This window comes from Nyctereutes procyonoides, unplaced genomic scaffold (assembly GCF_905146905.1).
Source record: "Nyctereutes procyonoides isolate TBG_1078 unplaced genomic scaffold, NYPRO_anot_genome, whole genome shotgun sequence".
Taxonomy (NCBI): Eukaryota; Metazoa; Chordata; class Mammalia; order Carnivora; family Canidae; genus Nyctereutes; species Nyctereutes procyonoides.
Genome location: NW_026575051.1, coordinates 58,918,369 through 58,931,106, shown reverse-complemented (window position 1 = coordinate 58,931,106; position 12,738 = coordinate 58,918,369). Strand labels below are relative to the sequence as shown.

The 12,738-nt window shown below is 35.6% G+C and overlaps 1 protein-coding gene across 2 annotated transcripts in view; it reads left to right on the top strand.

The window, feature by feature from the left end:
- ASCC3 (activating signal cointegrator 1 complex subunit 3) overlaps positions 1–12,738 on the top strand; it is a 349,769-nt gene that overhangs the window by 25,760 nt on the left and 311,271 nt on the right. For both annotated transcript variants that reach the window (XM_055329663.1, XM_055329664.1), the window contains exon 4: positions 10,303–10,862. In XM_055329663.1, the coding sequence (XP_055185638.1) occupies positions 10,303–10,862 (560 nt within the window). The remainder of the gene's footprint in view (positions 1–10,302; positions 10,863–12,738) is intronic.

Here is a 12,738-nt window from a genome sequence, read left to right as displayed (position 1 = left end):
AATAGGAATAGAAGAGAATATTCTTAATTTGATAAATAATATAAAACCCTAGATTAAACATCATATGTAATGATGCTTGTTGAAAAAGCTTTTCCCCTAAGATAGAAAATTAGACAAGAATGCCCATCACCACTTCTTTTTCTCACTTACTAAAGGTCCTTCTTTGCTGAAAAGGCAAAAAAGAATATAAAGATTCATCAAAATGCCATTATTCACATAGCTGTATCTTCAGAAAATGAATTTAGCAAGGTCAATATAAAAATCAATTTTATTTCTACTTACCAGCAGCAGATTTTTTAAAATACTCTTCACAAAAGCATTAAGAATCATCAAATATCTAGAAGCAAATTTTTTAAAAAATAAGCAAGATTTCCTCTTGGAAAACTAAAATATTAGAGAAACTAAAGAAGACCTAAATAAATGCAATAATAGACAAAGGATTGGAATACTCATTATTATAAGACACCATTTTTACCCAATTGACCTACAGATTCAGTGCAATCCTAATCAAAATCTCAGCAGGTTTGTGTTTGAGGGTATGCATTTGTGTGTAGAAATTGAAAAGATAATCTGAAAATTACATGGAAATTCAAAGTCAAAGAGAAGCCAAGTCAACCTTGGAAAATAAAGAGGGAACACTGACTCTACTGGATATTAAGACTTACAAAGATCAGTAAATTAGAAGTGATATGTTGGTTTAAGGATAGACAAATAGGCCAGTGGGATGGAGTAGAGTGCAAAAACTGACCTAGAGATATTAGGGCTCTTTCTTTACCAATAAGGATATCAAATAGTGAAACGGCTGTTTTTTCAGTATGTGGTATTGGATCAACTGTATATGCATATGAAAAAATTATACATGTACAAATAACTAACAGCTTATAAAATGAAACATGAAACTTGAAAAAATAAATCCTCTAAAATATAATAAAGAATATCTTCAGGACCTTCATATATGGAAAATTTTATTGAATAGTAAACAGAAAGCACTGGAAATGAGTGGTAAATTGGACTACATTAAAACTAATATTTTTTAATTCTTTGAGAGTAAAAAGACAAGTCACAGAATAGGAGAATATAGCTTCAACAAATATGACCCAAAAGAGAGTTTGTATCTATTAAATATGAGCTCCTACAAATTAATAAGAAAAGGTAATCCTATATAAAAAGGAACAAGAACCTTGAACACGCACCTTGCAGAAGATAATTGAATGGCCAGTAAACATGAAAAGGTCCAACCTTATTAGTAACCAGAGAGATGCCGCTACATGCACATCAGAATGGTTGAAATTACAAAAAATGACATACCAATTGTTGGTCAGGCTCAAGATTGTGAAATAAGAATTCTCATCCACTACTGACTTTTAAATTGATGTGACTGCTTTGAATAACTGTTTGACAGTATCTGTTGTGGTTGGACAAATGAAATGTTTTTTTTTTTTCATTAATTTTTATTGGTGTTCAATTTACCATTTTTTTTTAATAAATTAAGGACAAATGAAATGTTGAGTCTTGGTATATACTATCCAGTAATACGTACATAAATATCCAGTAAAAATATCTGCAAATGTACGCAAAAGATCAATGCATTATTTGTAATATCCTTAAAGTGGAAACAATGCAATTCACTGTTAAATAGTGGGGTGAAGTATGATACATAGAATACCTTATAGTAATAATTAACAACAGCTATATGTAACATTGTAAAGGAATCTTATAATGTTGAATGAAAGGAGCCAAACACAGAAGAACGGATATGATGATGATTCTGTTTATGTGAAATTGAGAGCTAGGTATGACTGATCCTGATTCAGAAGTCAGGATTGTGGCTACTTTTGAGGAAGCAGGTAATGACTGAGAGTGGATTTGGGAGTTTCTGGAGCTAATAATATTCTCTATATAAAGTAGTTATCCAAATTAAACAGGTGCATTCATTTTGTGATAATTCTTTGAGCTGTATGTATACTGTATATGTTCTTGTTTTCAATAAAACATAATTATGCTTTTCATATTATCATTTTTTTCTCAAAATATTTCAGACTGATAAAAATATAACAAATGCCTGTGTATTCACAATTCATCCTAACACTTGGCTGTCTTTCAGTATTTATTTTTTAAGAAATAAAATCTCTTTTTTAAAGATTATATTCATTTATTGAGAGAGAAAGTGCACCAGCAAGGGACAAGGGCAGAAGGAAAAGAAGAAGCAGACTCCCCACTGAGCAGGGAGCTCAACGCCTGGCTCAGTTCCAGGACCCTAGGATGATGACCTGAGCTAAAGGCAGATGTTTAACTGACTGAGCCACCCAGGCACCCCTAAGAAATAAAATCTTAATGATATGGTCAGAACTCCTTATGGACCCTGCTCAGCCTTTGGTAACCAATATAAGTATAATAAATAAATTTGTATTATTATTCTCATGTTTACTTTTATTACATATTTATACATTCATAAATATGTATTAGGAATGTATTCAGCTCAAATACCAAAAAGCCTACTTATGGTAACAGAGACCAAGTGGGTTTATTTATTTATTTTTTTTAATTTTTGTTTTTATTTATTTATGATAGTCACACACAGAGAGAGAGAGGCAGAGACACAGGCAGAGGGAGAAGCAGGCTCCATGCACTGGGAGCCCGATGTGGGATTCGATCCCGGGTCTCCAGGATCGCGCCCTGGGCCAAAGGCAGGCGCCAAACCGCTGCGCCACCCAGGGATCCCCCAAGTGGGTTTAATTGTTTCTCATCTCACAAACTTCCTCCATAGAGTTCAGTAACTTGGTAATGTTAGGGCCCAAAACTCTAATGGCTTGGCCTTTCCCTCATGTTTGTTGCCTTTTATTCACTCCCTGCTCCACTTTTGGCCATCATAGCTGTGCACTAGTAGTTTCTCCTTTAATTTTTTGAGAGTAGATTATGTTGCTAGATTTTCTGATAATCAAACCACCTTTTCATTTGAATAAACTCTACTTGACTATTGTCTAATTTTAGATAAATGGGTGGATCCATTAAGTTAATATTTGGAATATTCACAACTATATTTTTTATCCCATACTTTTTTCTCTTTTGTTTTCATAAAACTATTTCCTATAGTTTAGGATGATTTAAAGTTATTAATCAATAGATTCAATTTTGTTGTTTATTAGTGAGTAGCTACTTAATATCACTAATCCCGTTTTCTCATCTATAACAGTGATGGTAATTCTTATTTTATATAGTTGTCATGTGAGGCAGTACTTCAGAGTGTCTAGAGGAAAACCTGGTAAATGGCTGTCAGTAAATAATTTTCTTATAATCTAGCTATATCAGGAGCCTTTGGTAAAGAAATAGTTGTGGTTGTCATGGTAAACCTAAGTGCTCAGTGATGTGAAGGAACTTTGCAAAAGGGGCAGAAGTTGTGCTTGCTTAATCCTGACAGATTTAGATTGTTTTAAATGGTTAGGGTCAAAGTTGTTAAATTTATGTCTGTTTCACCAGAGAAATTACAAAAGAGCTGAATAACCTAATGAAATAATAGACAACTCTGCAGATGTATCAGCTGTATAAACAGGCAGTTCACATTACTTGAGGATATGGCAAAATAGCTGTCAATCGAATGGACATTGTAGCAATGGCAAGAGTTGGAAATAGGACCAAATCTTCAGTTTATGAAGTTTTAGTTTTATATTATTCTTCATTTACAAATGATTATAACTTCCTAAGTAATTTGCCCTTCATTCCTTAGTAGAGGCATTTTTTAGGTTGCAGTTGATTTTCTTTATAGTATTGCCAAGCATATACTAAGCATCTGATAAATGGATACAGAACTAAAGTGTATACCTCATTTTTTTTTAATATTTTCCCTTGGACATTAAAAAGGTTTAAAATGCCAGTTACATCTCAGTGAGGTATGTGAATTGTTTGGAGGAAGGTACAGTTTCCTTAGTGATGCTCAAAATAACGGTTTTACTGTAGCAAACTTTTATATATATAAACTTGATTATTTTTATGTTAGCTGGTTGCTTGGGAAGTCAAATTGTGATTTGATGCAGGATTTTATAGTACTAGAGATGGCAATATAGTGGCTGAATGCTGACTTGAAGTCTATACTGTAAATGAGTATTCACATTTTCTAGTAAATATACATAAAATTGAATAGCTGACTTTAAAACATAGGGAAGTGTTTTGGACTATTTTTCGATCTCTTGTACTTCTCTTTTTCTCTACCAAGTAGGTTTCTCTGCTTGTTTTCCTTTAATTATTTGCTCACCCTGAGGGCTGTAATATTTGTGTAAGTGCAGGAATAATTTTAAAATTTAAGCAACTCCTTTATTATATTGAACATTTCTTGAATACTAGGCCTACTTAATGTACAGTTTTGATGGAGGTGCTTTGATGCAGTTATACTCTGAAATAAATGAAGCTCATTATACTAAATTACTTAGGTAATTTTAAGGTTTTTTTTTTTTTCAAAGATTTTATTTATTTATTCATGAGAGAAACAGAGAGAGGCAGAGACACAGGCCGAGGGAGAGGCAGGCTTCCCACAAAGAGCTGGGTGTGGGACTCGATCCCAGGACCCTGGGATCACGACCTGAGCCAAAGGCCTACGCTCAACTACTAAGCCACCTAGGTGCCCCGGTAATTTTAAGTTTAGATGATATAAACTGTTTAGTTCATTCCCCAAAAAGTCATATGATAGATGCTTTATTACATGATAAATTTGTTTGATACTTTGATCATTTGAAAGATGGTATAATATAAAAAGGAGACACATGATTCTAACTCTTATAGTCCTAGTATGTTATTTAATCTCAGTATATCTGAATTTCTCTGTAACATGAGGAAAATACTTGCAAGATTCATTTTAGACAATTTTAGATACTAGTTAAAAAGTACAGCAAGAGGCACTGGAGGGGAGTATGTAAAGGGAAAAAATGAATGGGGGGGGGAATGGAATAGTGTATGTTTAAGTGGAATCTTTATTTTTGTACTTTTTTATATATAATGCTGGGTTAGGAAAGTTTATGGCACAAATACTATACATATTTGTAAAAAACTTTGTCATCATTTAAAAAATCAGCTAATCTCTGAAGGTAATATGTTTATAGCAGCTTGGCTGTGTTGGTGATACTTTTAACAAATGGAATGAACTTCAGTTGGCACTGATGCAGGGTTATAATATTATGGTATTTACAGTTGTAGATCAGGTGTTTGGTAAAATGAACACTTCAGTTTTCTTCAGTTTTTGCATAACATGGAAAAGTAAATTTGCTTTAAACATTTCAGTATAAAACTCTAAGTATAAAAGATAGAATATTTTCTACTAAACATTGAAGATGTAAGTGGTCAAGGAACTCATTTGTTGACAAGTTTTAAACTGATTATTAGCAGTTAAGGTTGCAAGCAGTTGATGGATATTTTTATTCAATTTTCAATTAAAATTTTTTACTCGTTTTTTTTTAAGAATTCCCCAGCTCTTAAGGAGTAGGCTATTTGTTAAAAGCTAAAATTTACAGCCCTTTCTTAGTATTTTGCTGTCAAAGGAAATACAGAAGTACATTTTGTGTTAAGAATGATTTATGATACTCCTCCCTCAACTCTGATTTTAAAAATGTGTTTTGTAATGTTAATCAGTAACCAGTTGTATCTACAGATCCACAGTTCACTGTACATTTCACATCTCATTTTCTTTCAATGTAACTGTGAGGTAGGCAGGGCAAGTATTTATTATTTTAACACAGAATATCTCAGTGACCTTCTAAGTATCTCTTTAAATGTGTTGCAGTTGAAGTGCTAGTTTTGGAGATAAGAGCCAGTTTTCTGACTTACACAGTCTAACTTGCTTAGTGTTTTATGGAGAGAAAATTTGATATCCAAGCAAGTGGTTAGGTATCTAGACTAGCTTTGCTAAGTCTGGAGATCTTCAGTTTCATTCAAGTTTTTGACAATTGATTGCTTAGTGTGTATTTTATTCTTTACTGCTACTTTATCTTGAGGACAAAACTAGTAAGCTTCGTAAAAATCCATCCAGAAAGATGAGCAGAGGCAGTCCTGTGAACTAGAAAAGGCTTGAAAATTGGGAGCAGGTGTTAAGTGACCGAAGAGCTTTCGCCTAATAATCATTTAAAAGTTTATCCGTTTTACATTGCACATGAAGTATAAACCAGTAGTACATCGTACATAAAAATGAAGAGGTTCTTTGTGAACAGCATCCTCACAGTTAATCTCACAAGTCTAACTTGGGGTACGGTGTGAGAACGGGACTGCTTATTACAGGCTTCCACCGGCGGCGCGCACCAGGCGCCTTTGCCGAGGTCTCTCTCGCCTGTCCCGGGGGCGCTTTACGTGTAAGGCTCGGGTTCAGCGGGTCGATGGCGAAGCGCCCAGATCTCCCGTAGGTTTCCGTCCTCCCGCCGTTCCTGTCCAGACGTGGGGCCCGCCGGACCCCGGGCAGGTCAGACGTCGATTGCATTCCCCCCTCAGAGGTCTTCTCCGTGCTTCACAAACACCTTTCCTACGGTTGAGTCACCAAGAGATCCTGGTGCCGGCTCCATGGGTGCGCAGGTGCTAGCGGAGGAGCGTGGCTGCCGGGCGCGGGGCGGGAGCGGCCTTCCTCCCCCGGGGCGCCGGCCAACGTCCCGGGTCCTGTGCTGACTACGTCATCACGCGCGGACGCAGCACGCTGGGGCGGGGATCACGCGTGTGCGGCGGCCGGGAGGCGGCGCGGTGCGTCTTCGCGCCCCAGGGAACCTCGTCGTCCCCCTGTTGGGAAGCCCAGCATGGCCATAAACGCGGTTTGCCACTATTGTGGAAAACGACCGCCCGGACTTCCCGGCTGGCGCGGTGCCGATTCCCCTTTAAGAAACCAGTTTGCGGTGTGAACACGTGTCCTCGTCAGAGATGCGCTGGAGTAGGTTGTGCAGAAGGAGGGGTAATAGTCAGGAAAGGGGTTTGCGCGTTTGTGAAGCGCCGCTGTCTAACGTAAACATTTGTAAGCCATTTGGAGATTTTTTTTTTTTCCAAATAGATATGTCAGTAGTCATTTAAAAATTTGAAACTCTGAAAAAAAAAAGTTTTTGATCTCTGTAGATGTTCCCAAAGAGTCTACAGTTACTTTTCTTCAGACCTGTTCCTCGTGACTTTTCTTCCCACTTACACTATGGAGGTCATTTCTGGCAGGATGTATGATGGCTCCACTGCACTGATTTAGTGAATGCAGTGTATGGCTGTAACAGACTTTACCGTGAGTGAAAGAATGCTATTTAAGTTAATTCCACTTGTGGTAAGAAATTAAGACTATTTTCCCATTTATTATTGTCTTTTCTTTTTTTAAAGATGTTATTTATTTATCCATGAGAGACTCAGAGAGGCAGAGACACAGGCAGAGGGAGAAGCAGGCCCCATGCAGGGAGCCCGACGTGGGACTCGATCCCGGGACCCGGGGTCACGCCCTGGGCCAAAGGCAGGCGCTAAACCGCTGAGCCACTCAGGCGTCCCGATTATTACTTTATTTTCCAAAGCGATTTATTTATTTAGTACATGAGAATTAGGGGTAAATCTACTTTCTGGGAATTTATAGGGAATCAGTATGGTGTAGTAGAAGCACTTTGTTTAGGAGTTAGAAACCTCCGGGAGTGCGGGTGGCTCAGCGGTTTAGCGCCGCCTTCGGCCCAGGGCGTGACCCCGGGTCCTGGGATCGAGTCCCGCATCGGGCCCCCTGCATGGAGCCTGCTTCTCCCTCTGCCTGTGTCTCTGCCTCTCTTTCTGAGTCTCTCATGGATAAGTAAATAAAATCTTTAAAAAAAAAAAAAAGAGTTAGAAATCTGCCCTGCATCTTTGATAACATAGTTTGTTAGATATCAAACAACTAATTTGATAACTAGTTATTTGATCCATCCCAAGTTATTTATCTCTGAGTCTCCATTTTAGGATCTGTAAGAAGAAGATAATTTTGTTAGGAAGATTTGAGATGAATTAATGTAAAAGTTCTTACAAGTTGTGTAAGAAAAATCCCAAAGTGTAAAATATCTTTACAAAAGAATATGTTTACAGTGTCAGATATAAAGTGAGTTTGAAAAATGTAAGTTCCATCTTTGCTTAGACCTCAGTAGTCCCAACTCTGTTGAATTACTTGCAGAATTATCACAATTCCTAAATTATTCAAAACCCAGGTTCTTTAAGGACTAAGTAAAATGTACATAAATGTTATTCAATTAATTATTTTAAAGCATCACTTAATTTATAGAACTTTTTTGTCATGTATTTTTCTAAATAATAAAAGAATAATTATATATCCCATACTGCTTTGTAAATCCTTTATAATCACCCAAGTAGACTTTATACCTGAGGAAATTAGAAGTAATAGCTACTTTAAAATTGTCTTCATATAAATTGTTGGTCTTCTATACATATGTGTACATATCCATAAAAAATTACTGAGGCAGTGTGGTATGGTGTAAAAACACTAGTCTGGTGTCATTGAGGCCTGGGTTTAGGTTAATTCAACATATTTCTATTGAGACACCTATTTTGGGCTAAAAACTGAGAGAGTACCACATTGTACACAATATTATACTCACCCTGAAAGAGGCACTTAAGCTGGATTCTGAATCATGGGTAAAATTTGAACAACCAAAGGTTTTGGGGAAGGTTATATAAAAATATGGAAATAAGCATAGGATAGGACAGATGTTAGGAAATTCATGTTGGCTGGACTGGAAATGGATAATGGCCAAAAAGGCTGGAATAAAAGGATGGAATCAGCTTCTAGGGTGACTTGGAAACAAAGAATAAGAGTTTGGATTGAATATCAAGCTGTACTAAGCTGCTCGAGATTTGTGATCACTGATATAATTGCAGTCATGGTTTCAGAAAGACACTAGTATTAATTATATTACCAATTTTATTCCACAAGGTCAATCACAATGACTTGGGGACCTTCTGCAGATTAAAATTCTTTTTTTTTTTTTCTGCTCTAAGACTATTCTTTGAATTTTATGACACAAATACAGGTTCATTTTTGTTTTTTGTTTTAAAGATCTTATTTATTTATTCATGAGAGACAGAGAGAGGTAGAGAGGCAGAGACACAGGCAGAGGGAGAAACAGGCTCCACGCAGGGAGCCTGATGTGGGACTTGATCTCGGGTCTCCAGTATCACGCCCTGGGCCAAAGGCAGGCATCAAAACCATTGAGCCACCCAGGGATCCTCCACAAATACAGATTCTTTCCTTTATTTTTATTTGAGAAAATTCAGTAATGAGAAATTAATGCTTTAAATTAGTGGCTACTCCTTTACTTCCTCTTACTTTGGTAAAGAATTTATTTCTGGCCTTTAAAAGGCAGATTCCTTTTTTTTTTTCTTTAAGATTTATTTATTTATTCATGACAGACACAGAAAGAGAGGCAGAGACATTGGCAGAGGGAGAAGCAGGCTCCCTACAGGGAGCCCAATGTGGGACTCAGTCCCAGGATCCCGGGATCACGACCTAAGCCAAAAGCAAACACTCAACCACTGAGCCATCCACCCAAACATCCCACAAGAGGCAGATTCTTTTAAATGTTTTATAATATGGCTAAGTTTATTTGAAAAGATTCTCTTTATGTCCATCCTTGCTGATATTAAATGTTTTTGAGTGAAAACTACAGAAATCTATTTCTTGCCATCTCAGATTTACAGTACAAATTGGGAAGGAAGTTGTAGCTCTCCTGAGGTTTTCTTCTAGCTCCAAAAGTCAATAATTCAGACATATCTTATACCTTATTTTGGTTTATTTAACTAGCCCATCAAATTAGTTTTTAAAAATCACTTTGAGGGGATCCCTGGATGGTTCAGCGGTGTAGTGCCTGCCTTAGGCCCAGGACGTGGTCCTGGCGTCCCGGGATCGAGTCCCACATTGGGCTCCCTGAATGGAGCCTGCTTCTCTCTTTGCCTGTGTCTCTGCCTCTCTCTTTCTCTCTCTTTGTGTCTCTCATGAATAAATAAATAAAAATTTTTAAAAAATAAATAAAAATCACTTTGAGATAAGTTTTAGCTAACACAAACTTTTTTTTAGAAAGAGGTAAAAGAATTGTCAATAGGTAGTTTCTCCTTTCTAGATAGAGAATGATTACTGATAATGGTTTATTGACCTAATATAGGTCTTTGGGAAATTGGAAATGGACTTAAAGGGATTTTTCAGTTTCTAAATTGATTATGCTTATCAATATATTTTTTCACTGCTGTAATTACCTGGAAGAAGATTTGTAATAGTTTTTTTGAAGAGGGTAACTTGAACTGTGATTCACTTGAACTAATATTGTTTCTTTCATCTTTAAATAGTTGGAATAGATAATGGGAAAGAAGCGATTGAAAGTGCGGCTGCATTTCTCTTCAAGACATTTCACTTGAAGGACTGTGTTGGTCACAAAGAGACAAAGGCTATCAAACAGACGTTTGGTCCCTTTCCATCATCATCTGCCACTGCAGCTTGTAATGCTACTAATCGAATTACTTCCCGTTTTCATCAAGACAATCTTACTGCTCTTATCCAGATGACAGAAGAGGAATATGGTGATAGAGTTTTATTTGGTAAAAATTTAGCATTTTCATTTGACATGCATGATTTGGACCACTTTGACGAACTGCCGATAAATGGTGAATCCCAGAAAACTATAAGCCTTGATTATAAGAAGTTTCTGAATGAACATTTTCAGGAGCATTCCACCCCAGAGCTCAAGCCTGTGGAAAAAACAAACGACTCCTTTTTGTGGTGTGAAGTTGAGAAGTACTTAAATGCAACTTTAAATGAAATGGCTGAAGCAACAAGAATAGAAGATCTTTGCTGTACTTTATATGATATGCTTGCTTCCGTTAAAAGTGGTGATGAACTTCAGAATGAGGTATTGTGGAAGTTATTGAAGTCTTATATTAATGTGAATTATCTTTTTTTTTAAATATTTTATTTATTTTATTTACTTATATTTATTTATAAGAAATATATATATATATATATATATATATATATAGAGAGAGAGAGAGAGAGAGAGAGAGAGAGATTGCGATTGGTAGAGACACAGGCAGAGGGAGAATCAGGCTCCATGCAGGGAGCCCTACATGGGACTCTATCCCAGGTCTCCAGGATCACGCCCTAGGCTAAAGGCGGTGCTAAACCGCTGAGCCACCTGGGCTGCCCTAATGTGAATTATCTTAATAGCGTTTTAAAACATGGATATTTAGTACATAGTTTAGTATTGTGCTGCTGTAAAATAGGTAGCGAAATGGTTTAGATAGTATGCATGTATATCTTTCCACTAAGCAGTTATAAGAGGACTGTGAGTGTTAATGAATAGAAGACTTAGAGAGTGGTAGTTACGGTGTCCACATGTCCTGGTTATTGAAACAGTCCTACTTAAATCTGTTGTTGTTATAATAGTCGGTAGGGCCCTTTCTTCAAACAGTGTATAGGTTTGAATGATGAGTCATATGATTACTGTACTAATAATTGTTAATGTTTGTATAGTGTTTTATATTTTTAAGAGTTCGTTGATAAAAATATAAGAAATTTCAAGGTATTAAAAATTTTATCTATATATTAAATGACTTACTGATTTAGAAAAATATTTTTCACTAGTTTCTATGTTTGAAAGAATAAACTGAAAAACAGACTGATTTAGAAATAATTGGAGTACTTTATATAATTTAGTAAAGAACTATATAAATTTTTTTAACACACAAAGGAAAACATAATTTTAATTCCTTTCTATGCCACGACTTAGTTGTTATTCAAAATGATGAATTACTCTTACAGTTACACAAGTTTATCTTAAAGTGTTTAGTTTTTCTCTCAATACTGGCATTACATTCCTTTCTTGTTTTAAATTTAATATGATGTCAACCCAGTTTTTATACTGGATATATTATTATTATATTATTTTTTTTATACTGGATATATTAGATGAGTAACATCTAACAGAGAATTGTGAAGAACTAAGAGAAGAATTAAGAGAAGTAACATACTGTTGTAGAATGGGCAGAGGCTTTGAAATCAGACAGTTTTTTCTTTAACTTTTATTGGTAGCAAGATTTTAGGTAATTGAATTTCCAGAGGTTGTTTTCTTGTTGGGCTGTCTCATAGGGTGTGAATACAAAGATAAAAGAATTATTATAAGCCTTAAATGACATATCTGTATGTGAAATGATAAGTAGCATTTAGTAAATACTCATGACATGGAAACTGTGGTTATTATTTGTTTTTATTATTTTAAATCACATGGAGTATCAGGAATACAGGAAAAGAATACTAGTTTTTTTTTCAAAGAAAAATTAATTTAGAGAATTAGCTAAGCAGATATTGGAGGACTGACCTCATGGTAATGGTATTATGCTGATTAACTCTAGTTTGGGAGTAAGTTACTGTATTGTTAATTCTGTGATCAGTCTATTTATCCTGACTTTTTTGCAATTTAATTTATATCAAGATATGGTCCACATTCGTAGATAGTTTTGCTCCAACATTCTGAAAATAGTAGTATTGTTTTAAAAATCTTGATTTATAAAGAAAATTCTACTGATACTTGATGATCATAATTGAATACATTGCAATTTTATTATGATTATAGTAAACTGAAACTTATATAACTAATGGAAATTTTGTTTCCTGAGTTAGTCATAAAACTATTCTTTTCACTTCTGAGTATCTGCAGTAAAGTTCATATTTCTTATTTCCTTGCACAATTTTTGAGTAGTAACTGAATCTGATTTTTGGAGGGAGAATGT